The sequence below is a fragment of the Macrosteles quadrilineatus genome, unplaced genomic scaffold (assembly GCF_028750875.1).
Source record: "Macrosteles quadrilineatus isolate MER2022 unplaced genomic scaffold, UCM_ALF_1.0 Scaffold_7__1_contigs__length_78375512, whole genome shotgun sequence".
In the NCBI taxonomy this organism is placed as follows: Eukaryota; Metazoa; Arthropoda; class Insecta; order Hemiptera; family Cicadellidae; genus Macrosteles; species Macrosteles quadrilineatus.
In genome coordinates this window covers 52,095,988-52,122,171 of record NW_026542600.1, presented here as the reverse complement: position 1 = coordinate 52,122,171, position 26,184 = coordinate 52,095,988, and the positions used below count along the sequence as shown (strand labels likewise).

The 26,184-nt window shown below is 34.6% G+C and overlaps 1 protein-coding gene across 1 annotated transcript in view; it reads left to right on the top strand.

The window, feature by feature from the left end:
• Nucleotides 1–401: 401 nt before the first annotated feature.
• The window catches only part of LOC128998358 (3'-5' exonuclease-like), a 39,400-nt gene continuing 13,617 nt past the window's right edge, over nucleotides 402–26,184 (top strand). Inside the window, exon 1 of the mRNA XM_054424463.1 lies at nucleotides 402–761. Coding sequence (XP_054280438.1) covers nucleotides 705–761 — 57 coding nt within the window. The 5' untranslated portion in view covers nucleotides 402–704. The remainder of the gene's footprint in view (nucleotides 762–26,184) is intronic.

The window sequence follows — 26,184 nt, the reverse complement described above, 5'->3', positions numbered from 1 at the left end:
AAAAGTAAATCGGTCCCGGGTCTAGGTCTTACAATGAGACCTGCGGTAATAGCTTATTCCCTATGGGAAATTCAATAATGAATCATGTGTAGTAATATCTATGTAGACAAAAGACAAAAGTAAAGATCAACCAAAACAAGGGAGTATGTTTTATTTATGATAAAAGTGTAACCATGTGACTGACAAACAAAATGTCTGTTCGTCTGTTGTAGAATGTAGATAACAAAATCAACAAAATAAAGCAACCAAAATGACCAAAATGACAACGAATAATGTTAAATCTGAAACCGCGCGGCTGCATTGTTCGTTCTACCTTGTACACCCTCAAAAGCCCGCCAATTTTGCTAACATAAAAAAAAGAAATATTTTGTTAGTTGTTGGTAATATTGGTAATATTTTTATCAATTATTTTATTATGTTAAATCTTAATGCTTTATCTGCTTACTGTTTAGTTGCTAATCTTGGAAGTTCTACAAAACAAACTAAAGTTGAAAAGGTGTACCTATTATTGTTTATTAATTAATCTTACATCTTACCCAATAATTTAATAGGCTACTATTGTGCTGAGCATTATGTCTATGTGCATGTGATTCTAGGCCTATGTGTAGAAGTAGAAAGCTAGATCAAATCCTACAGTAATATCCTAGAAAATAAAAAAAAATTGAAACCATTTTACCCTACATAAGGATGCTTGGCTAATAAAAATGGAAAGGCCTAAAGAAACAACCACAACAAACAATAAACAATTGCCAGCCTGGATGGTAAGGTTAAAAAAAATAGACCTAAGGCCTATACATTTTAATTCTTTGGTTAATCTACTAGTATTTAAGTTATAACCTTAGAGTGTCACAAACTCTACTGTCATTGATTAAGTAGGCTGATATTTACCTGAGGTGCCACTCACAGAGTCCACAAGCCTTTTAAACTTCCATCTGAGTCTGAGCCGGCAGTCCTTTCCATAGTTTTTCTGTTGTATTCTTCCACCATCTCTGCCATGTGTCAACTATCAGCAGCACACCTGAGGTTAACTTACAAATGAGATGATGCCAGGCCCACTTTTATAAACGGGCAGACTGGGCCCAGGGGCGCCGGAGGTTTGGGGGCGCGCACGGGGGATTCTGTCTCCCGAGCACCGAGTCTCCCGAGCGCCGAGTCTCCTGAGCGCCGAATCTCCCGAGCGCCACATCTCTCCAGCGCCAAGCAGACTATCTGGCATAATCTAACAGTTTTTCCAGACGAATTGGAATTCACAAATGCAATGAACTGCGGTAAAGGCGTGTGCCCAATTGAGTATTGTAGAAAATCAGAGCAGAATGAAGTTAATTTTACATACATTTTAATGATATGATACAATTTGAATTCTAAATTAACATTTAAAATGAATATTTTTTAATTCAGCTTATCGACTTTCGTACTTTTGAGATGTTCGCACTTAATCTTGAATGATTAACCTAACCTTTACTGCTTCACAGATTAAACTCATTTATACGATTTTAAAATATAAGGTATAGCACTTCTGCACTACTGAGCAGAACCTTTGGTAATTTATGGCCTTGGCGCTGGAGATACTCCATTTGCCTTCGGCGCTCGGGACACTTGGCGCTTGGGAGACGCAACGCGCATCGGGTGCCCCCCCACCACCGCCCGCCTGCACTAGGAAAAAATGGGGCGCTGCTTTTGGGTTTGCCCAGGGCTCCACTGACCCTTAACGCGGCCCTGGATGATGCTGTGTAATACAACCCATAAATTTCTGTTTCCGTGTTTCTAGGTCAGGTAGACAACACTCTTAACCACTAAGCAGGGCTGTCCCTAGGGTTGGAGGCGCCCTGAGCAAACGTGGTCGTGGTGCCACCTCCCCCCCAACAGTAATAGTCGCATTCGCATATTTTAATACTATGTTAATACAAATAGCCACTGCGCAGCGCCCCCTCAGCTACAGCGCCCCCCCCCTTCAGACGGCCCTGCCACTAAGCCACTAGTCACTATGCTAGCAGATCTGATACATAACTTAGCCCAATGCTTCTATTCTTTGTTATTATCATGACCTGTCCAACTCCTTATGCAAAGGACTACTGATTGAGAAATCATGTATGTATGTATGCTGGTGAGGCAATCACACAGACAGATATTCTATCCCTCTCATAGAATCAGGCAAAGTCTTGTCTTTCAGTCAATAGTGTCTGTTAGGATTATATGTTTAGTTTCCTTCCTGTAAACCGAAGTCCGAAACCATAGCTGTATAAAACATAAAAACTTTAAACTTGTAAATAGGCCTAACTGTGCACAAACATGTAGCCTAACTTAAATGACATCTTTTTTTGGCTATTATGACTAGACCAATTGTAGCTGAACGTGGCATTGGTTTCAAATTTGAACTGGTTTGCTTGTTTGTGACTGGATACGGACAGCTCTTTTGATTCACAATACTTAACTCACTGACATGAACTTTCTTCTTGATTTGCTCTATTCTGTGATAGACAAAAGAATAGGCTACCCACTGTAGGCTATAGGCCTACTTACCTGGTTTGTGAATTATCTAAATAACAGAAAATTATCTTTAATCTATGTTTATTTTTTATTTTTGGTTTGTATATGCCACAGTCCTTAGAACAATGTTGCAAGGTTTTTGTCCAAAGTGATTAGTAGGGTTAGTAGGTTAGACACACCCTGTGAGAAATTCCTTTTCTTTGAACTTACCGGTACTTTTCCTTTCTCTTAATCAGTCCTCCATTTGCCCACCATGCTCACTAGTGTTTGTTTATTTTTATTTTTCACTTTTGAATTTATTTATATATTAAATTAATGTTAATCAGGTAATATAATTTAGTTTTAATTTTACTGTCTAAAAAGTCTCGTTCATAAATATAGTACCTACCAAACCGAAAAATGATTTACTGACACTTGCTCCAAACAACTCTCACATGATTGGCTTCGCTTGATATTCTTGTGATATTTGCTACTTTGTTCTATTTTGCCTCACAAATCAAACTTGAGCTTGCATCGGAAAAAGCTGCTTACAGTTCTAGTAGCCTAATTATTATTCAAGGCCTATCATTATGTTGGATGATTGATTTTACTATTCAGTTCCATATTCAGGGCCCCTAGATTACTATATAATGACAATATAATGGTATCATTTACCTCGTCTTGTAATTCAGCTTGTACCGGTAGAGATCAGTTGTAAAATACATTCAACATAACTGACTCACAAACACAAATTAGGCCTAATAAACAATTTTTTTTCGTCTGACAGTTATGTTGTATCTGTTTTTGTTACTCTAACAGCTGATGATTTACACGACTAGGTAAATTATATTATCTTATGTATTGCCATAACTATTCAGGCTGAGATGTTATGGGTGTATTTTGTTGATGAAGGTCTGAATGATTGGTTTGCTAGTTAGAAACTGTATGCATAAATACTTTAAGGGCCGACCTAAGGGCAAATTATATCCAATGTAAGTTGCTATTTTTATACTCCCATCTCCGAAAACCTATCCCCATATTTTCTCTATGCGGTCCAGGGTACAACTCATTTCGTTCACTGATTTACTCATTCCATAATATGTTTGAGCATTATTTGATCCTCGGCGATTTGAAAGAACCTGGGTGAACTTCTGTTACTAATACTATATACACCATGTGTTTTGTATTCCAAGACCGCTTATCAAGGTTTACATTAGAGCAGCGGCTCACAAACTTTTTGTTCTGGCAAACTTTTTGGTGTCTATAATTATTTACCTATTATTATAAATTTATTAATATTCTCATGTATACTCGGAAACATACAGTAAAACCTCACTAACTCAACAGACAAGGCACACATAAAAAAAAAAATATATGTAAAATGTAGCCTGTTATGTATTTATTTATATAAACCCGTTAAAAATTGCAATTTCTGGATAACTCTACAACCTCTGGGTCAAAAATTGACAAGTAGGTGAGGATTTACTGCATAACTACATTAAATGAAAACTGAGAATGATGTATTGAAAGTACACAGTAGGGGTTCTAGTTCAATACAATATTGCTTGAGAAACTTTAAATGATCTAAAACTGAAATTTAGGCCTACTATTTATAAGAGACTTTATAAATAAATAAAAATCTTTTATTTTAACACGCAAAGTTAAGGTCACATTCTTACACTTAACATTTACATATATATCAGGCCCGTTTTTGATCCTGTCAGCGCCCTAGGCACAACTAACAGTAGCGCCCCTTTGCAATATATATAAAACAGGGTGTCCACCAACCAGGAAATCCGGGAATCATGCGGGAGTTTTTTGAACCGGGAATTATGTCTGAATTTTGTATTTCTACCTAGAGTTTTCAATTTATCGTGATCGCACATGACAACATCAGTGATGTTTCCGTGACCGCGGGAGACGATAATATGTCTACACACGGCCGTGAGGGATGATCAGAATATTACCACGATCACGGAAGACAATGATAATGTCCACACGACCGCGGGAAACAGCAAGAATTTTGCCACGATTGCAGAAGACGATGATGATCTCCACACAACTGCGGGACATGATTAACATTTTGCCGCAATTGCGGGAGATGATTTCCATGTATTCACGACCATGGGAGACTGTTACGATGTCTACAGGACCGCGGGAGATACAATAATGATTTTTACACGGCCGTGAGGGATGATCAGAATTATGCCACGATCGCACAAGACGATGATAATGTCCACATGACCGTGGGAAAAATGTTGCCTCATTCTTGGAAGACAATGATTACCATTTTTCCGCAATCGCGGGAGACGATTACAATGTCTTCATGACTACGGGAGACGATTACGATGTCTTCACGACTACGGGAGACGATTACGATGTCTACAGGACCACGGGAGATACGATAATGATTTATACACGGCCGTGAGGGATGATCAGATATTGCCGCGATCACGGAAAACTATGATAATGGCCAAACGGTCGCGGGAAAAAGTCGGAACTTTGCCTAATTTGCGGAAGAGGATGATGATCCCCACAAGACCGAGGGAGATAATTACCATTTTGCCACAATCGCGGGAGGCGATTACTTTGTCCACAAGACCGCAGGGAACGGTATAATGATGTCTTCACGGCCGCGAAGGGTGGTCAGAATTTGACCGCGATCGCGCAAGACGAGGATAATGTCCTCACGACCGCGGGAAGAAGATCAGAATTTTCCCTCATTCACGGTAGACGATGATAATTTCCTCACGACCGCTGGATATGCTTATGTATTGCCTCGATCATGGAAGACGATAATTATGTCTAAACGACCCGACCACGGAAAATAGTAAGAATCTTGCCGCAAACGCGGAAGACTATTACAATGTCTACACGGCCGCGAGGGATTATCAGAAGTTTACCGTGATCGCATGCAAACACCAATTTTTTTTATTTACCAAATTGTTGGCGCCCCCCGAAAAAGCCAATTGCCTCGCGCCCTAGGCACGTGCCTACCGTGCCTATTCGGTAAATCGGCCCTGATATATATATATATATATAATTGAAAACATTATTTACACAAACATTTTTTTTAAATACCGTAATTTAAACAAATTATCGAACAAAACCACTCATGAGTGTATCAGTACAATCAGTCACTCAGTCAGAAATTGCGCAAACGCCAAAACAGTCCAATGAAGCACCAGCCGAGGTCATTCGCTCGAAGTACAATTTTTGAGTGCTGCCACAAACCAGGGACGACTATCAAACTTTTTAGGATAGAGGTAGATTGTTTTTTAAAGAAACAAAGAGGCAGTTACAAAAAAAGCCCTGTCATATAAGGATGACTAGGATGATATTAGGATGAGCTCAGTACTCCTAGGATGGAGTATGCACAGTGTGAAAGATGCAGTGCGTGAATTCCTCAAACTACCTTAGGCTACAAAGCTAAAGCCACTTTCAAAATATTTTGTCAATCTATTTGTTTAAATTGAAAATGTTATTAAAGTGGTTTTTACTCCTGGTAACCTCTCATCATTGAACTTTAACATTTTTTATTCAATGTAGAAAGGTGTGAAGTATCTTAAATCAAAATCAAATCGCATGAAATAATTCTGTGAGCGTTGCAGCACACCAGCAAGATTTACAGCTATTTAATTGATCACAGAGTTGCAGTTATTGAAGTGGGGAAATATAAGTGATTTGACAAGGTGGAGCTTTATGTGCAATTGCAAGAGAGTTTGACGAGAAAACCTTTTATTGCGAATTTCAATCACTTCATCTCCTCAAGTGAGTGTAGTGTTGAGAGTCAGTCCTAGGTTTTTCACTCTGCCACACTATGGTAGTTCAGTTCAGTTATTCTGGCAGATTATGATGGGTTTGGTTTTGTCGTGATTGATTTTAAGTCCATGTTTTTCATTTCATTCAATGATTTGACCAATGTCTTCGTTAATGTTTGAAACACCATCCCTAATGTTATTGGAATTGAAGTAATAGTAAATTTGTAGGTTGTCAGCGTACATGTGGTACTTACAGTTCGAGTGAGAACAACTACTGTGCCTATGTCATTTATTCATACATTACAAATAGTAGGTAGAGGCCCAAAGGATTGGCCCTTGAGCAGTGCCGGATTTAGGGTACTTGAGGCCCTAGGCCAAATTACTTGAGCGGCCCTCCCCCTCCCCCTGTGGTGGAAATTCCTTGCAATCGCGGAAATAATCGTGAATATCTCTTATGCATCAAGGGGACATCATCATTGACACCCGTGATCGTGGATGAAATCGTGGACATCTCTCCTAAATCAAGTCAAAGCAATCATAGGTATACGAGAGCGTGGCAAAATCATGAACATCCCCACGGGCTGCAACAAAGGGACATTATCACCGTCACCCGCGACCGCAGTAAAATCGTTAAGGGGATACGCCACTATCTCCAACTTTATTTTTATTTTTTAATTTTTGTCAACCTAATTAGTATATTTTGTTTATACTCGACTTATTTAGAAGATTTAGGTCCAAAAAATTGAATTTATGACTTATTTACTAAATGTATATGCGGTTTTAGTTTTTTTCACCCAAATTTTTAGGGATTCGGTATTGAGAATAACTTTTTAACTACTGAAGTGAATGACATATTCTATTTATTTCCTGATTCAGGATTAAATAATGAGTCATTCTGTGTATAATCGTTATGGTAACTAACAAAACAAGATTTTTAGGACACTTTATTCAAAATATAAAAAAAGCTAAAAAAATTTAAAAATTAAGCGTAAACATAAATAGTTTTAGTAAATGTAATGCTATAGGGGTTTTTATACACACAATCCCTTATTACTTTATAAAGAAGGTCTGGTGAAAATTTGAATACTATAAGTATAGTACTAACGGAGTTATTCTAACTTTTGTACAATAACAACCTAAAAAACACGGTATTGAGATAATCGCAAGTGATTGGCAGAACTAAAATCCCCATGACAACACTAGTTTATTATTTTATATTATATATAAAAATACTTATTTTGTTTTGTTTTAAATAAATGTACCTTCATAATACATAATTATGATACAAAATCAAAAATGTAAATATCAGGAACAAAAAAAATAAATAGTCAAAGTTTTTTTCAAATTACTGGTTGCGGCGTTTTATATTTTATTTATTTTATACTAGGAGTTGTCAGATTGGAAACATTTTTTAGGTAAATGTTCACAACTAAATAACCTATCTAAAAATGCAACTTTTGGAAAATGTAAAATAAATAAAAAATATGGCCCAGAGATAGTGGCGTATCCCCTTAACTTCTCCCGTGGCCCGCAATCACAGGGACATCATCATCAACACCCACGGCTGCGGCAAAATCGTTAACATCTCCCGCATGCCGCAATCACGGGGACATCATCATCGACACCCACGGCTGCGGCAAAATCGTGAACATCTTCTGTGGGCCGCAATCACAGGGACATCATCATCGACACCCACGGCCGCGGCAAAATCGTGAACATCTTCCGCGGGCCGCAATCACAGGGACATCATCATCGACACCCACGGCCGCGGCAAAATCGTGAACATCTTCTGTGGGCCGCAATCACAGGGACATCATCATCGACACCCACGGCCGCGGCAAAATCGTGAACATCTTCTGTGGGCCGCAATCATGGAAACATTATTATGGTCACCTGTGATCGCGGCAAACTAATGGTTAAAAAAATTATTTGTTTATCTAAAAAAATTGTTGTGCAATCTTCTGCGGCCCCATCTTGCTTGCGGCCCTAGGCCGCGGCCTAATCGGCCTAGTGGTAAATCCGGCACTGCCCTTGAGGCACACCACATGTAACTGTCTCCCAGTCTGATCTCGAGTTATCAACCAGATTTTACAGATATGATCATAGCCATTTAAGAACACTAATAGAAAACCCTATTGCTTTTAATTCTTGCACCAATAGTCTGTGATTTACACAATCGAATGCTTCAGAAAAATCAAATAAGGTCAGAATCGTACCCTGACGACGTTCCATTGAGAGTCTAATGTCATATAATGTATCTAACTCGAACAAGTGCTGTTTCTGTACTGTTGCCCTTGTAAATAACCAGATTGATAGTGAGAGAGGTTGTTATTGTCAGACAAAATGTCTGTAACTTGACAGTGTACGATTCTTATAAGGCTTTTAGATAAAGCGGGCAAAATCCTGATCGCCCTGAAATCCAGACAGGATGATGTGCTACGACCTTATTTAATGGACGAATGAGGGCAGACTTCCAAGAAGAAGGAAATGATCTTTGCCTCAAAGACTTGTTGAAAATGTGAGTAATAGTTGGAAGAATCATATCTCGATATCTCTGATGAATCGTAATGGTATACCCTCAGATCCTACCTACATCATTGCTACGAATCCAGCAAATAGCCTTTAAAACATCAGATAGTATAACAGGATTGAAAGAAATCTTTGTTTGTTCCAACCCTTGGTCCAATGACTTAACCAGCTCATTAACTAAACTTGTAAGTTGATTCTTTGACTATAGGCTATGAAGAAGAAAAATGTATTTAATTCATTAAGAGATATATAGACTGGTTGTGTATCACTCTGGATGACTGATTTTTATCTTCAAAAAGCTTGTGAATGTATCTTAATTTTGAGTTTCTCAGCAGTTGTTTTACTCTATTACTTAGACGGTGATACTGATCCAATTCAATTTGGTCTCGGGAATGCCTTGCTCTCCGTTAAAGAGTCACATCTGGCCATCAAAGAGGGGATTTCAGTCTTCATCCATCGCACAGGCTGAATTTTGTTTAAGTTTTTGTGATTAGGTTCATGTTTATCAAGGAGATCATTTATGGTACCATATTAAGTTAATTAACGATTTAATCAACAGAGGAAAGATTTTCAAAGGTGTGCCACGGTATTTGCAGTACGTCTAAGATAAACTGTTCCTCATTCATAGTCTTCAATTCCCTAGACTTAACACATTTTGTCTTGAGTTTACTGTAGGAGACAACAGACAACTTATTAGGTCAAGGAGTCTGTCAGACTCGGCAGCATGATGCGTAGGTTTAAGTGGGATACATAAGTTGCATGAATCAAATAATGTAATCAGATGTCAGTATTCATAGTTTTTTTTGTCAATAAATTTGTCACCCATGATCAAACATGAAATAAACATTAAGTGCAAGACTGCATTCTCGAAGCTGTCCAATTCTAGAAGGGCGATAACACACAAACTAATGTCAATGAATAAGAATTCTTGCTTTGCCAAGCACTCTGAAGTCGAGGAGTGAACAGATGAACATTTTAGCCCCTCCCTGATGTATACATCGCATCTAATTTACCCTGCTATCCCATCCGGCCATTTTGAAGCAGAATATAACCAGGAAGGGACACCTTGATTGATAGGATACTTGGCTTCAGCCAGGACTCAGAAACGGCAATCAAATCAAAATCTCCATGTCAAAAATCTCACACGGACCATCAATATGAACACGCAATGACTGATATGCGCTACCTTTAGCTTCTTGGAGTAAAGAAATAAGGAATGAGAGACATAGTCAGCAGTAGATAGTGGGTGCTGGGGGAGGGTGATAGGAGTGATAAGCCGGCCGGTTTGACTAGCACTATTTGGAAGCGAACTCGCTATCCCGGGTCCACCATGAAAGTCACTCCCGGGCGCAAGTGCGTTATGAAATTTCTGACTTATTCACACACACATTCACTTATAAATTTGCACATTTACAACAATAAATAAATGAAAAGAAATATTTAACTAAAAACATAATTGAAAATAAATGTAATTACTTCATGCGTACATTGCATTTGGCTCAGCAAATAAGACAACTTTAAGCTATTTATTTGGTTACTTTAGTATTAAAAAGAAAATTTAAGATTTACAATCAAAAGCATATGTATTAATCAATAATGAAAACAAATCAATTATAAACACCCTGGTTTTAACTTAAACTATCCTAAAAAATAAGCAATAAAACTAAACTGTTTTCAAAAAATAAATTAAGATAAATGGCAAAAGCAAGAACATGTTTCCAATATTTTACATGTGATAATAGATTTCTACTTTAGACATAAGGTGACCATTTGTATGCTGCAAAACAAATCTTGTATGCTGTTAACCTATCTTGTATGCTCTTCAGACCGCAATGTAAAACCTGTGAAAAATCCCCAGTTGTTACGAACACATATATCCAGTATTCAAGAAAACCCAAAGAATTTTCAATATTTTAAAGTGGAACTAAAACTCTTGCTGATAGAGAACACTTGTAGGATTCCGTGTAAAGAATCCTTTAAAAACACCAAGAAAGTGTGAAAAAGTCATGGAAGAAGAAGAAGAAAAATTACAAAGAAAACGATTGGAAGAAGTCAAGAGGGCAGAACTAAAGAGAAAGGAAAGAAATTTAAAACAGAAAGCATTCGAGAAATTGAGGAAAAATTTGAGTGTAAGAATGAAACCGAAAAATCCCAAGAAGTATTTAAGACTGTGGAAAGCTCAAACTAAGAAACCCAAAAATATGAGAGCTGATTTTCCTATGTTACATCAGTTATCAGTTGAAGAACATTTGCGACTGTGGGGCAAAATGAAATCCATCCCTACTACTGGTGTTTGTCAACGAGCCAAAGATAGAAAAAATTTAGATAATATTGTTTCTCATATATTGAAATATGGCGTCAATGATGCTTGCAGTTACATTGGCCAAGAGTTGGCAGAACTTTTAGCTAAATCTGCCGCTAAAACCATGGACATGGGATCCGTTCGTCCAGTGTTCTGGAAATTAGCTATGTCACTACCCTGGATAGACAGATCTTCCAATTATTCAATATTCAATCAAAAGATGAGAAGATGTTGTAGAGAAACCTTTTACAGTAAGACTGATGCTCAGCTAGGTTCTGTAGAGTCTGTTATAACCTCACTACAGATTCCTGTTCATATAACTGTTCATGTATCGGATGATTTACAGTCTTCCTGTAACTTGCAAGGAATGGACGCATTGGTTTTTGTAGTACCAGATGGATTTGAATCAGAAAAATCTTGCTTGGACAGACTTCGATGCTTAGTGACCAAACAGGCTAGAGGTAGTGAACTCTCTGTATCGGTTATGAGTATTAGTGGCAGTAAATTTAACTCAGTGTTGAATATGGAACTAGAAGAACTCCAACAGCAAGGTCATGTTGCCTATTTTTCAGTGAATGAGTGGACTACTTCAAGCTGTCTTTTGAAAAATCTGACTTTTTTGACAAAACATGTAAGTGTAGCAAAAGATATTTGTGTAAGACCTCTTGCAACTTTGGTCAGAGAGTCTGTTGAAGACTTCATTTACAGTGTGGACTCTAGTCAAGTGTGGTGTCCGTCACTAAAGGATGTTCTTAAAAACCCCAACATAGTTGTAAATGTATATAATACATTCTTGACTAAACTGGAAGAACTGCTGTTAAATATGGAACTTGAAAAATACTTCCATTTAGCAGAGGAATTTCAATCACACATTCTTCCAAGTGAGTTTGGTGGTCCAGAACTGATGTGTGGCAAGCAGTTTGACAACCGATATAAATCTCAGATATCTGATACAATCAAATCCCTCAAACTCCCAGAACTGAATGGATTGCCTGCTGAAATGGACCTGATAGAATTTAACACTCTGGCTAATCTTGTAAAAACTTATTGCATTGCCCAACTAGAAGATACAGAAGTGTTTAAGGACGTTATTAGAAAGCTAGCGTATAAAGATTCTCATCCTCTGAACTTAAGGAATAGTTCCTGGCTGCACATAATTAGATTATTCACAGAATCTAGATTTAGTCAAGTATTCCTTGCAAAAAATGAGGAAAAGAAAATGTATGTCATTTACAACAAACGTGATCTTCAACTGATGATCAATAATCAGTGGTGGTATAGAATGACAATTGAAGTGAATACAGGCAAATAAATGTAAACATATAGTGTTTGTGTAAAGTTTTTAAACTTTTGTTATAAATATTGTTTGTAAACATGTTGTTTGTAGTAAACTGACAATTATCGTTTGTAAATACTGTGGTAAGACTTTGAATTCTGTCATGGTTATAAGTGTTTTTTAATCTTAATCTTGTTGAGTTGAAGATGTTCTTCAGAGCAATTTATTACTTTTAACTGAGCTAAAGGAGTTAAAACTTAAAAAATTTTCAGGTTTTTTACAGGACTAGTGTTTATTTATTGTAACCATTATCGTAACCATTATCAATGTCCGGTTGCTGTGCTTCAACCAATACATAGTATGTTCCAAATCCAAATATTTTATTGGAAATTGATGAATCATAATTTGTAAACCACATTAAATTCATGAGAAACAGCCTACTTCTTGAGGCTGACATATTTTATTTTCATGACATTTACTTAAGAAATTTATTTGAACTCATTTTCTTTTCTTTTGAAATATAATCTTGTCTTAAAGTTAAAACCTAAAACTATTAGTTTGAGCTTGGAGTAAAAAATATCTGCAGGGTTGTGTTATTTATCTATAGTAGAACTCCAACTATCCGAATTCCAACCATACAAATCATTGTTTATCTGAATCACTTATAGAAATAATTTAAAAAAAATTTAAAATAAATAATTTAAAAATAATTGAAAAAAAACGTTAACTCCATTAATGAGAATTGTTAAAAAGCTTGGCTTGACTCTGCCTATTTCCTGTAAAATACCCCACATCTCTGTAAAAATCCAATTATCGAATTGTTTACCATCCGAATGTGGCATGGTTTCAATTGATTCTTTGGAGTTCTACTGTGTTTTAAACTGGTTGCTTTCACTCAGTTGTATGTTTTACTTAAGATTGATTTACTGTACACAGAATCCAATTGTTATTTTAAGATTAGTAAGGCATATCGTGTTAAGCTGTGTACATCTTTTGATTTGCAATTCTTATATATTATGTAGGCCTACTGGTAAATTTCTTATCACTCAATACTAAAATATTAAAGCTAAACATAGCCTCCTTGTGTAGCTTTAACTACAAATGTTGAACGGAAATTTGACCAAAGCTTCATTGGACTTTTAGATTTCAATTATATGCCTATAACATGTTTACCAAAATTTGAATAATCATGTAATAAAAAGCCACTGTAGAGACAAAACTCAGATTAAGCCTTAGACTGTCATACAAAAAATGTATACACATTTCTATGTCTTTTGTAAAAGTTAAGATAATTACATTAGTTGGTATCTTAGTGGTATATCTATATCATGTTGGATTTATGCCTTAGTTAAATCTGCTGGAAGACAGCTAGTTATGTCACAAGTGCCCTATTATAAGTTAGTGTTTTGTACCCTATTGTTAACCTAATAAATTTCTTTGTATCTCATATGTTTTTTTAATTTGTCCTTTCAATACTACTAGTGTCGCTGTTGCTCAAATTCAAGCAATTGCTAAGTATTAAAGGCGTTATTTTAAAATGAAAAGCAGTCATAATTTCTGATGAATTTAAAAGATTCGACTCAAGTATTAAGGAAATACTCAAGATGTACGTCTAACAGATCGATATAATCAACATTTCTTGTAAATATCTTATCATTTTACAAAAGCTGATCTTTTTTTAGTGTTTTCTACAAATAGCCTTACTCTTAGCCGCATTAGATTGTCCATAATAACGATTATAAATTTAAAAAAAAACATGATTTCTATTTCTTCTCCTTGGTGGTGTTCTATGAATTTCCTATGTTACCATAGTTTGCAAATCGGCTCTTTCAATGATTACTAAGAAATGCAGCACAGTGTAAATTGAGTTTTCTTTTTAGTAAATCAATTTATCCAGGTTCTCTAGCTTTCCATTGTAATATTTACGTCAACCCAAATTCAAATAGTAAACATTTCATTTCAACCAAGTCAGTAAATGTTTGAAGCAAACTGTTACAAACTGTTAAATTAGCAAAATTATTGACTGTTTACAATTAACATATGTTCTTCTTCTCACTTTTAATTTCTGACAAAAGCTGGAGTTTCATAACAGTTTTTGTTTCCCATGTTAATCTTATGTAGAAATACAAAACTTTAAAGGGCCCCAGGGCCTCACTCTCTAATTATTTCCCTAAAAAGAAAGTTTCCTGCACAACTTCACGCTATGCACTTTCCAATGAGACCAAAAACATGTCAATCGGTTCAGTAATTTCGGAAGAGTAATTGTCACAAAAATCCTGCTTGCGTATTAAATAAGTAATAGATTCCACAATTAGGGTAGTTTTTTTATTATCAGTTTGTATTTTACAATAAAAATATTTGGATGCTTTTGATTAAAAAAATTATTAGCAAAGAAATGTTTTTAATAAGCTTACATCGTTTATTCAAGTTGAATGGTTATAAATACAAAATAAAAGTAAATCTTTGTTAGGATTAAATTACAAAAATGGAATCTTCTATGTATTCTCATCTTTTGCCAAAAAATGGACCATGTTTAATTAATTAATTTAAAGATCAGTAAAATAAGTGGTCCCGAACTTTATAACAGTGATTCCGTTACATCATAATTTATGTGATAGTAAAGATTATTTTTTAAGAATTAAATTTAAAAAAAGGTTCTAGACATACATGTTGAGGATGCCTAAAATGTTTGAGGCTAGGGATTGAAAAAAAGGTTTAGGGACAAGGGGGTTAATTTGATATTTTGGTCATCACTTTGGAAAAAAGAAAATAGTATTCACTATTACTAATAAAAAAAAACAACAGGCGGTGGAAAATTATTTTTTCTGAGTGCTGCAAACTGTCAAGGTTAATTAAAAATTTAATAAAATGCCCACAACTCCATATATAGGTAAGATATGTTGAGATGTCTCAGTGGTTCCAGCTAAAGCCCCGTTTACACAACCCGATCTAGGGACCCTAAATCTGGTCCAATCGACGTTGGCGCTGAAATTCGATCATGTAAACGCGTGCTCCTGGTCACGATTTGGCTGGCGACCGGGTAGGGAGGTCGGGAGGGGTTTTCATCGGATTTAGGGAGGAAGGGTGGGTATAGCGCACTTCCTCTGGGAACGGATGTGAATTCCAAAGCTTTACAGCAGGCAAATATCTCAGTCCAACCTTGATATAGGTGCCCGAGTTGCTTTTAAAGTTTTGTTCATGTTTTTGAGATCATAGAATCTACTCCACAAAAGGAAAAGACGTTTAGTGGATATTTATAGGCATGCACTGTGGATACGATACTCCCTGGTGTGGATTAACGTCCGCACTAGTGAGTAGGCCTACTACGACTATCCGCAGTACTATCCTGATAATTAGACCAATTCGTTAATACCAAGGCAAAAATGTGGTTCGGATTCCACTATAAACTGTAGGTCCCTTAGTTTCCATTAGCTGTAAGGGCTATTCATTAACAGCTGTGTCTAAGGAATATGTCGGCCTTAGTCTCTAACAAGACTACAAGATCGCGCCACTTATCCTACACTCATCTCCATTTATACTTGGCTTAAAATACCTACTTTGGATGGTCGCCATTTCATTGAAAAGTATTAAAAGTATTTGACGGAAATGATGGTGTACGAATCTGAAATCTAAATAATATAGTATCTAAATAATAATCTTAAATCTAATTTTAATTTCATTGTTGATGTTAGCCTCCGGATTACGTTGAATATAAAAATTGGTGTAAATAAATACCTGCTTCTTGTTTAATCCAATTATGCTGTTATGACGCAACTAGTTTCGACTTCTCACGAAGTCATTTTCGGGCGTCCAGGGGATGTGATTTGACATCCCCTGGACGCCTTGGATAACAAGAAGTAGGTATTTACACCAATTTTTAATTTTAATTGTTTGTGGGACCATTCTCAAGCTTTATATTTAAACATGAAAAAAAAACTTAAAACAAAACTTTTTTAGATCTAATAATGACTTTCTTCGACGAAGGAAAGCAACACACTAAGCTCAGATCGGGCGCAGAGAACGTGTGGTGTAAATACAACGCTCTGTCGACCAGGCAACAGGGCGTTAGGGACCAGGAACGGGAACGGGCGGTTGGGAACGGGTCGTGTAAACAGGGCTTAACAAATCCAAATTATTGTACCTAACATTAAAACTTTGATTTTTCAACTTTATTTGCACAGGCTAAGGTACACTCGTACATTTGCACATTGTCAATTTCAGAAAAAGGACTTCATTTTATTGAATTTACCTAGGTATTAACCTAGTTCTAAGGAAATAAAAACAATATTTTTTGTTTGGAATCTAACTGCAGATGCTGCAGGGTACAGATATCTTTCACTTTAGATACACTACGGTCGATGAAGTAGAGGTTCATTCCCATATACAGTTTGTAAACAATGTCAGAATAAAATACCACCGCCGAAGCTAACCTGCATTTCTAAGACTAAGCACATTTCAATTTATCTGATACAATTTTTACTAAAATATTTCCATAAACAAGACACATTTAAATATCTATTTAAATAAATTAGACTTATGAGTACTCAGGTTTGCTGCTACAGGGTAGGTAAAAAGTGTTTTTTTTTTACCAAATGTTAATAGTAAGCCTAAAATAATACCGAAATAAATAAATGTGCCAAATTTGATCAACATACATATATCCATAAACAAGCAAACTACAATGGTGTTATTGATTTATTTACACAGCAAACACCTTTTCTTTTATTTCTTTAGTTCATTTTCTCCATAAGAATAACATAGAAATTAAAATGTACAGTCTTTTAGAATTTTCTCCATAACCTTTAACTTTTCAAAAATGCTTCAATAAACAAAATTGTTTGTTTTCTAAAGCTCTAGACAATGGCTGTAATGAAAATTGGGCATTTCCATGTTTTAATGGTGAATATAAAAAAAAATGTTTAAAACATATCAAAGCCCCATACCTCGATATTGCTGGTGAACTCATTCAAGCTTATCTCACCCTACACTTTCAAGCCAAATTTAATCAAAATCAGGCCAAAACTCCTTAAGCTATCACATTCCCCGACACAAACATATACATTTGGATACACATAACAAATAGTGTTTTTTGCCTTTGGGGACATCTTGAGGTGGGTGTTATTTAACGTAATGGGATAAATTAATGTAATGCTATTACTGAAGGGGGATAACCTTGGTAATAGAGAGTACTGAGAGTAACCTATTATTCTTGTGAACTGTTAAAAGGAGCTAGTAAAATAATGCTGATCATGTCTTTCTATTAATTAATTGTGATCATCGCAAAATAATATAAAGTTTGGAAATAGTTTGTTGAGAATCATGTTATTTTTGTAACATCTTCTGAACTGTTAGAACGAGCAAGTAAAATAACGCTGATCGTGTCATCCTGTTAATTAATAGTGAGCCTAATATAATAGATAATATATAATAGACAAGCCTTTTAGCCAAATTCACTATAGGGTAAGACATAGACTTGGGACAGATTTTCTTTTTCATTTTAATGTCCCCAAAGGCCAAAAACACTATTGGTTCAAATTTTTATGTACCTATGTACTGTATATATATACGTCCATGAATGTGACAATTCGAGTAATTTTGGTCCAATTTTTATGAAATTTGTCTTGAAGGTCTAGGGCTGGATAGACTTGAGTTCACAAACCAACAAGGTCATGGGAACAGGGTATTAATGGGGTTTTGAAATTATCTTCACTTAAATAGCACAAGAAAGTACAAATTGAACACTCCATGTTATTGCTACCCTATTGACCTGTCCAATTCCTGTCTCTGGAGTCTGGACTACGGACAGAATCTACAAGTATACAAGTAAGTAAGTATTAGCAAAACAAATGTACTTCAAACCTTAATACAATTTTTGGAGAAATAAAGAAAAATCACACCCTCCCAGCACTAATACCGGATCCAGCAACACAAATAAAAGGATTATTGAGACACATATGTCTTCTGTCATTGAGCAGTTCCAAAATGATAGATCTGTTAGGTTTTCCCTCATTTCTGGCGATTTTAATGATGCACTTAACACAAGACTTCAAAAAGAAAAACCTGAAACACCTAATATGCTCTCACATTGGGTGTGTGAGAGAATGTGATCCCAAAAGACTTTATATCCAATATAGTAAAATTCCAAAAGCATACCGGTACTCTAGCAAAAACTACCTACTGTAGTTTCTTACTTTCAAAAGTCTTTTAGAAAATTGAGACATGGCTTGTCCCACGACAGATTTTACAAATGAACTTGACAAGCTTCAGTTAAATTAGCCTAGATTCTGTGAAGCTTTTTAGATTTCATATTGATTTAAAATTAATTTGGTAAAGTCACATTGAGATAGTTATCAAAAGTAGATTACTTATTATGGAAAAAAAATAATGTTGTAAGCCAAAATAGTTGAGACTATCAAATTTTGGTCTGATTCAGTCCCACATATTCAATAGCTATGTCCACACTTATGCGCCAAGCACATGCCTCTTAACGCGTGCCTTGACACAGATGGCCGCAAGTGACACATGCGTCTAGGCATGCCCAAAATGATTTGGAAGGAGCTCCATTCCATAGGGCACAGTGTAGCGCTAGACAAGCTACAATTCTAACAACCATCTAATACCAGCCTTGGATTTCTGTGCATTTCAACTTTCATCTACTTTACATTTTTGACAAGTCGTCCGTGTTATAGTTGTTTGAAGCATATTGAATAACTTACTAAGAAACCTCGGAATTCATAGAAGATTTTTCTCATGTATGTTTGTGGTACATACGGAGTAACACAATAGATTAATTAAATTTGAAAAAATTTAACTAATTGAAATTAAATAAAATCAATAAAAAAATAAAATAAAATAAGAAAATTTTTAGTTTTATAGTACTTTTTATAGTCTGCCATGATTTCTTACGTTTTGAAACTTTTCTAAACACTAAATTTTTTATTTTATTTTTTTGATTTGAAAAATCACAAAATCTTACAACATTTTATAAACAAACTTGCTGCAAAAGCCAGGAAAATTTGGCTTGTCTGCAGCTCATAGAGATAAACTTGTTCTAGATGACAATGTACTTTGTCCCTTTGTCAGTCCTTCTCCGTATTAAACTTTGTTATTAAACTTTGGTTTTCGTTGTTTCTTGTCAAGATCTGCTATCATTGTTGTTTTGACTTATTCTCTAACTTTCTATAGAAGACTAACTTGCTTTAAAACAACTTGAAACAATTATCTTAAATAAATAAAATATATAACAATAAATAACATGCAATACTTCTCAACTTAATAACAATAATATAATGAAATAATTTGTACAGGGTGATTGGTACTCAGTGTGACAAAAATTTCTTGGTGTAAGTACAAAGTAAATGAAGTGTGATGATGCATATCAAATGTTGCAAGTCTAAAAATTAGCTTCCCAAAAAATTATTTTATGTTTTTCAAAAATTACCATGCTTTTAAACTTAATACAGTGATTTCTCAATTACCTGTATATGGATTTGAGTAGATAATGTAATTTTCGTGTTCGACATTAAATGTTGAACAAGAATAATAGAAAATGACGGAGGATCAGTTGTAAAAACTCCATTGTAAATAGATTGAAAGATAAAAATTAAGATGTTTGATAAAAATTAAAAAAAAAAATTGTCTAATCACCCTGTATAACAATACAACAATACATAACTAAATAAATAATAAATAATTAAATAATTTATGATAACAACAATATTAAACCAGTTTTAATGGATTCCTTGAGATGACAATACTAAAATAAATAACGTGCATTAAATGATTTTAACTTTAACAATAATATAATAAGTAAGTAATTTAATAAACAATATTGAAATGGATTCATTGAGATAACAATGCTTAAGCTTAGATTTCAAGACTCTAAAACTAGTTATATTTTCTATTTCAGTTAGCAATCTAAAAAAAAACATTGGAACTATACATTTTCTAACTCTTTTTGAAAATTTGTTTGTCGTCTTGGGGACAATATAAAACTGTTTACGTGAATTGTATCTATGATCTTTTTTTATTTTAAATTCATTTGAGAAATAGTTATCTAGTAAAATTATATACTTAATTAATATATCCACTGGTAATACCTCAACTATCCTATATCCGAGCAGAGGGTTTTCTGACAAAACCGTAGAGGCAAGCTTAGTCATAGTTTTTATGATTCAATTTTGCACAGTTTTTATTTGATTTATGGCTGTGGGTGATGCTGATCCCCATGATCTTAAGCCATATCTAATCACTGACTCACATATTCCTGAATATATGATTTTCATTGTTGTTAATGGTAAAAATCTTTTAAATAGAAAAATTTTTCTGCACAAACTCATAGCCTGTTTGTTACTGTCTTAATTTGTAAATCCCATTTCATATTGTGGTCAATTGTTATACCTAAATATTTGTAGTTCACTACATTCTGTAATGGTAGGTACGCACATGCAACATTTTCAAATTGTTTATTGTGTAAGCAGTCATGACAATGGAATTTCTCATTTATTTCTGAGCATTTGTATGACGGTGAATGTATGTGCATCAACTTTGATTTATCTCCATTTATAACTAGACCATTGTCGTGGCACCACATGGTTAAACTTAAGAAATCTATTTGCATATTGAACACAAGATTTTTTAATTGAAGTATTTATCAGTCTTATTATGGGTTCAGACAGTTAATCAGAATGTTTTTTTATGTCGTGCATGCGTATATTATCTAAACCAGGTCTCTTTTTCTTCATAGATTGTACCAATATATTAAAATCTTCCTTATCCAGGTCTGGTATAGTTAGAGTCTCCTTACATTTCTTTTTCTCCTTATATTGTAACACAATTATCTGACAGTCATGTAAAGATGCATATACACATTCTGTGATTTGTTCTCCCAAGGAATTGCACACTGTTTCTATTTCGTTGTTCTTATCCAATAAATATTTCTCTACGATCTCATCTGTATTTTTTGTTTTATTTTTTCCCAAAATTGTATTTATATTATTCTAAGTCACTTTCATATTGTTTCTACTTCTTTGGAACAAACAATAGTAATAATTTCTTTTAACTTTAATTTCTGCAACTACCGTACCTGGTTTCTAGCAATTTTATAATCCACTCTATGTTTAGTTATATTTGGGTTGGCTTTACGTGTTCTGAAAAGTTTGTCTCTTTTTTAAATCATGTAAACTATTTTTAAACTCATCCAGGGATTCTTTGTTTGCTTTTGTCTTTTTATTTTAGTAACTGAACTAATTTCATAGTATAAAAGGTATACAATTACCTGAGTACTGCCAGAATGATCCTGTTGGTCCTTACGGATTACGCGTTTCGAGGAGCTTAAGTCCTCATCATCAGATCTTGTACAAGAAACACATCTATCACTTCGAAAAGGTCGTCAAAAGTTTAAATATACAACACGGACACATAATAAATAAACACATTTTACAATTACGGGTAGGCCTACCGACAAAAACTTGCAATGTCCGACCGCACAGTTGTAGGTTAGTTATTTCAGGTTAATTTCATAGGTTTCTTTCAAATTTAATAATATATAGTAGTTGATCATTAGTGTGTCCCAAAGTACCACCCCCTGTTATTTTTTTATTAATAGAGATAATTAAAATTATAATATTTAGGGAATGTTTATATGATCAAAAAAGGAAGATTTTTGTTTATTTAAATTGTCACTCCCCCCCACCAAAAGGGGTAGTTTGGGGGTAAGACAAAATTTTCAAATGAAAACCACTTTCAAGTTATACATAACTGTAAAGGTAGAAAAACATCCAGGGTAGGTTGTGTTGTGGTACATAATAAAAGAAAAAGAATAAAAAAACTAGAGTTCTCTGTCAGTCCTATCAAAAGTTATGGCAGTTCAAAATTTTAATTTCTCACCCCTTTTTTTGAGAAAAACAACACCTTCCACAAACACCATACATCAAAAATTTGTAAAATTTCTCGGATTTTTACGTGTCTTTAATTTAACAACGAGCTATAGCCGTATAAAAAAAACCTGTTTGTCTCATTAAACAATCATATTCCCCACTGCGTCCGAGGTAAGATCAGTGATACGTTTTTTTATTACAAGAAACATAATATCTGATGTTGACATTCATCGTCAAATGACTGAAAGTGATGTCCCTAATGCAATGTAGAGGGTGCGGAAATTGATTATGGAGTGTAAAAATGGCCGCAAAAACCTTTATTCTTGCTGGAAAAATGACAGCCGTTGAATTTGCCATTTTGAATCTTTGAATAGCTGCCTTTTTTTACTCAGTTGTTCTTTTGAGCTCAAATTTGGGGCATTGTATTCTACTGATAAAGAACTTTATTTTGATGTGCATATCGATCTACGCTTACATTTATGACTTTCTTCCCACTTCCAGCAGGCTCTGAGGAGGTGACGTATAAGAGTGAAAATTTAAAAACGTACGTTTTCATGTCCTTGGCCTTTTACTTCGTAGATACTGGATTTGTAGTTTATTATTATGTGTTTTAATATTTTTTGGGACTGGGGCAACATGTTACACACATTTATTTGGTTTTAAATAGGTTCTAGGTATTTTTTTCGTATTTTTAAAGTCTCGAAATTCACGACCATGACGTGTCCCTAGGGTACATTTTCCAACTTTCACGCTGTTTTTAGACTAATTATTCATGCCGAAATATATAAAGCCATATTTTTATGTCATCAATGGTTATTAAACTTACAAAAAAGGAGCATATTATAATTTTATTGTCATAGCAAACTGACTACCATGACAAAATAAGTCTGTCCCTCGATTTTTCGCTCGGTCACGACCATTTGGGAAAAATTTTCAACTTTGGAGCACGACAGTGGCAAGCCTGGCGTCGATGGAGTCAGTGGGTTTTAGAGACTAGTTCGGGGTGTACGTCAGGATTGTAGTGCCGGTCGTTTCGAGTTGAAAGGAGGAATTACAAGATTATTAAAGGAAAGATTGTGTTTTTTGTAATTTTGGTGTCCATGACCGTACGTAGTCATTCGATGAAGTAGACATGGTGTTAATTTTTGTTTATAAGATATTTCAATTGCTAGATTAACCTAGAAGTCCACTTTGTATCCTCGAACATGAGGTGCAGGGCTACCGCCAGAACAGAGCCAAATAACACGTAATTTCACGACCAAAGTTTCACGACCATCGCGGGTTTTTTCACGACCAATCCAGCCTTATGGATTATAGTGTGTTTGGTCGTGACAATAACTTTAATATAATTGTAAATTGAACAGTTTAGTTCAATTGAAACACATACTTTTTTTATAACTAACAGTATAATTTAAGGATTGTTTAGAAAGATTTAGATTAGTCCAGACAATTCACGACCGTACCGATTGTCCCTGACCATCACGTTTATGATTTCTATGATAAAAATTTAAAACATTAAAATATCGTCATATTTCAATGTTTTATACACAAAAGAAGCACACCTCTATACAAACATAATGATTTTTCGGGTCTCAGGTAAGTTTTTTTCGGAGTTATACAAACTTAAAAAGATTTTATTGGCTTTTTTTCAATTTTTTGAGTTTTTTTTATTTTTTTCTAGAAAGACCGAATATACCAAAAGCTCAGTGACCTTTTTATTGTATAATGGTCGTAAAAGTAAATTAGTTTATAGCAAAACATAGTTATAAAAATAATATTAACCATTTTTAATATTCATTTAAACGTCTGTTATGGTCGTGACAGGATTTTGTGTTTTTCCACTAAAGATGCTCTTAAAAAAAAAAAAAAAAAAAAAAAAAAAAAACTACCAAAGATATTGCGTTACCGTGGACATTTTATGAAACTTCAAATGTTAATAAAATAAAAAAATAATAAAAGTTTTGAAAAAAGAGTAAAAAAATTTGCAAAGTGCTTTTCCTGAAAACGTACTTTTTTAAATTTTCACTCATAATAGCATTGCAAATTCAAGGAATCTATGAACAGCTGTCATTTTTTAGTAGAACGACAGTTTGGATTTGCGGTATTGTGTTTTACTTCCAAAAACCTTTAATTTGATGTGCATATCAACCAATGTTTACATTTAAGAGTTTCTTCTGACTCCTAACGAGCTGTCTCCCTAAGCAGGTAACGTATAACCACAGAAAACATACTACTATTACCCAGAATGCTCACTGCATGTTAAACAGCGTTAAGTACTCGGAGAGAGCTTTGCCTGTCAGTTCGTAATGCTGGTTGTATTGTATGCTGGTGGCGCTGGCGCTGCCTACGAATTGACAGGCAAAGCTCTCTCCGAGTACTTAACGCTGTTTAACACGCAGTGAGCATTCTGGGTAATAGTAGTATGTTTTCTGTGGTATAACTGTGTAATGTGTTAACATTATTAACTTTATTATTGATTGAAATATATTTGACTATTCCGGGACTTTTTATCCACCCTGTTTAGCCCAAGTAATTTGAAAGAATGTGTCATTTTTAGAATGTAAGTTCTATCTTTATTTTATTTTTTGAAATATCTAATTTTACCAAGACTTTTTTCCCAATCTGAATATAGATAGATGAAGGGCTAAATAAGCCTAACTGATTGAAGATTGGCTTACATGTGAGACTCGTGGCACCAAAATTGTCATAATATGAAATTCTTTTTGAAATTTTAATATTTTAATAGGTTGTATTAAAATGAGCCAATACCTTAAACTTCAGAACCGTTATACAGGGTATCCATAAAAAACGTTTCAGGACTTTGGGAAATTAATCCCCATACTAAAAGGAAGAAAAAAATTTATGGGAAGGTATGTCCGAAAATGTATATTTAGTATTTACCCAGATATCCGCCATTTTTGTTTATTATACAAAAATATTTTTATCTGTGAAGTTTTTTATTCGATGATTATGAAATTTGGTAAACATGTTAACATACACAATACATTTTTTGTCCGATCTTTTTGATCTTGGTATTGTTTGATAGGCAATTAAAAATGCAAAATACCCCCGCCGCAGCAAACCTGCAGACTAAGTGAATTTCCATTTGACTGATTGGATTTACACTGAAATGTCTACTTAAAAATATAACATTTATTCCCTACTAGCAGAGTACCCGTCCTTCGTACGGGATTGGCATATAAGTTTAAAATGCTTATTGCAGTTATACTCAAGCTTTGCGTTTGCAATGGGGGACGACAAAGTTTGATAAAATTTGCTTCTTTAAATTGACGGTATACTAATGGTATTACACATCTACCATAGCCAAAATGTTCAACCACTTCACCTAAACAATAAAGAAAAAGAATATATTACGAATTCACAAAAAATCACAAATTATTCCTGACATTAAATACATAAACATAACTATAAACAATCCTACTTTGACAGTTCTCATTGCGCATCACAGTTTTTTGTTGCTGCTTAGTTCAAATTAGCTGTTTACATAAATTCAAAAAAAGATTATAGTGCTAAACCCTGTTAGGAAATCTTATAACTTTTTTATGCTTTTGTGTATGATAGAACCAACTTTTTTTAGTTGAAACAGCTGACTGAATTCTTTAATTCCCTTTAAATATGAATATTCATAAGGTTAACATGGGGAACTACAGAACCACTGGGGCGGAGCCCGAAAGGATTTTTCAGATAAGAATATGCCTATATGTTAATCGGGAATGTGAGCTATCATCATGCCAAATTTCAGCCCAATCCGTCCAGTGGTTTATGCGTGATTGAACTTCAAACAAACAAACAAACAAACAAACAAACAAATAAACAAACAAACAAACAAACACACAAACTTTCACATTTATAATATTAGTAAGATTTAAATAGAATTAGTTTAACAAGTACTTAGGTTTGCTGCATCAGGGAGGGTAAAACTGTTTTTTTTTGTAAAATGTTAATAGTTAG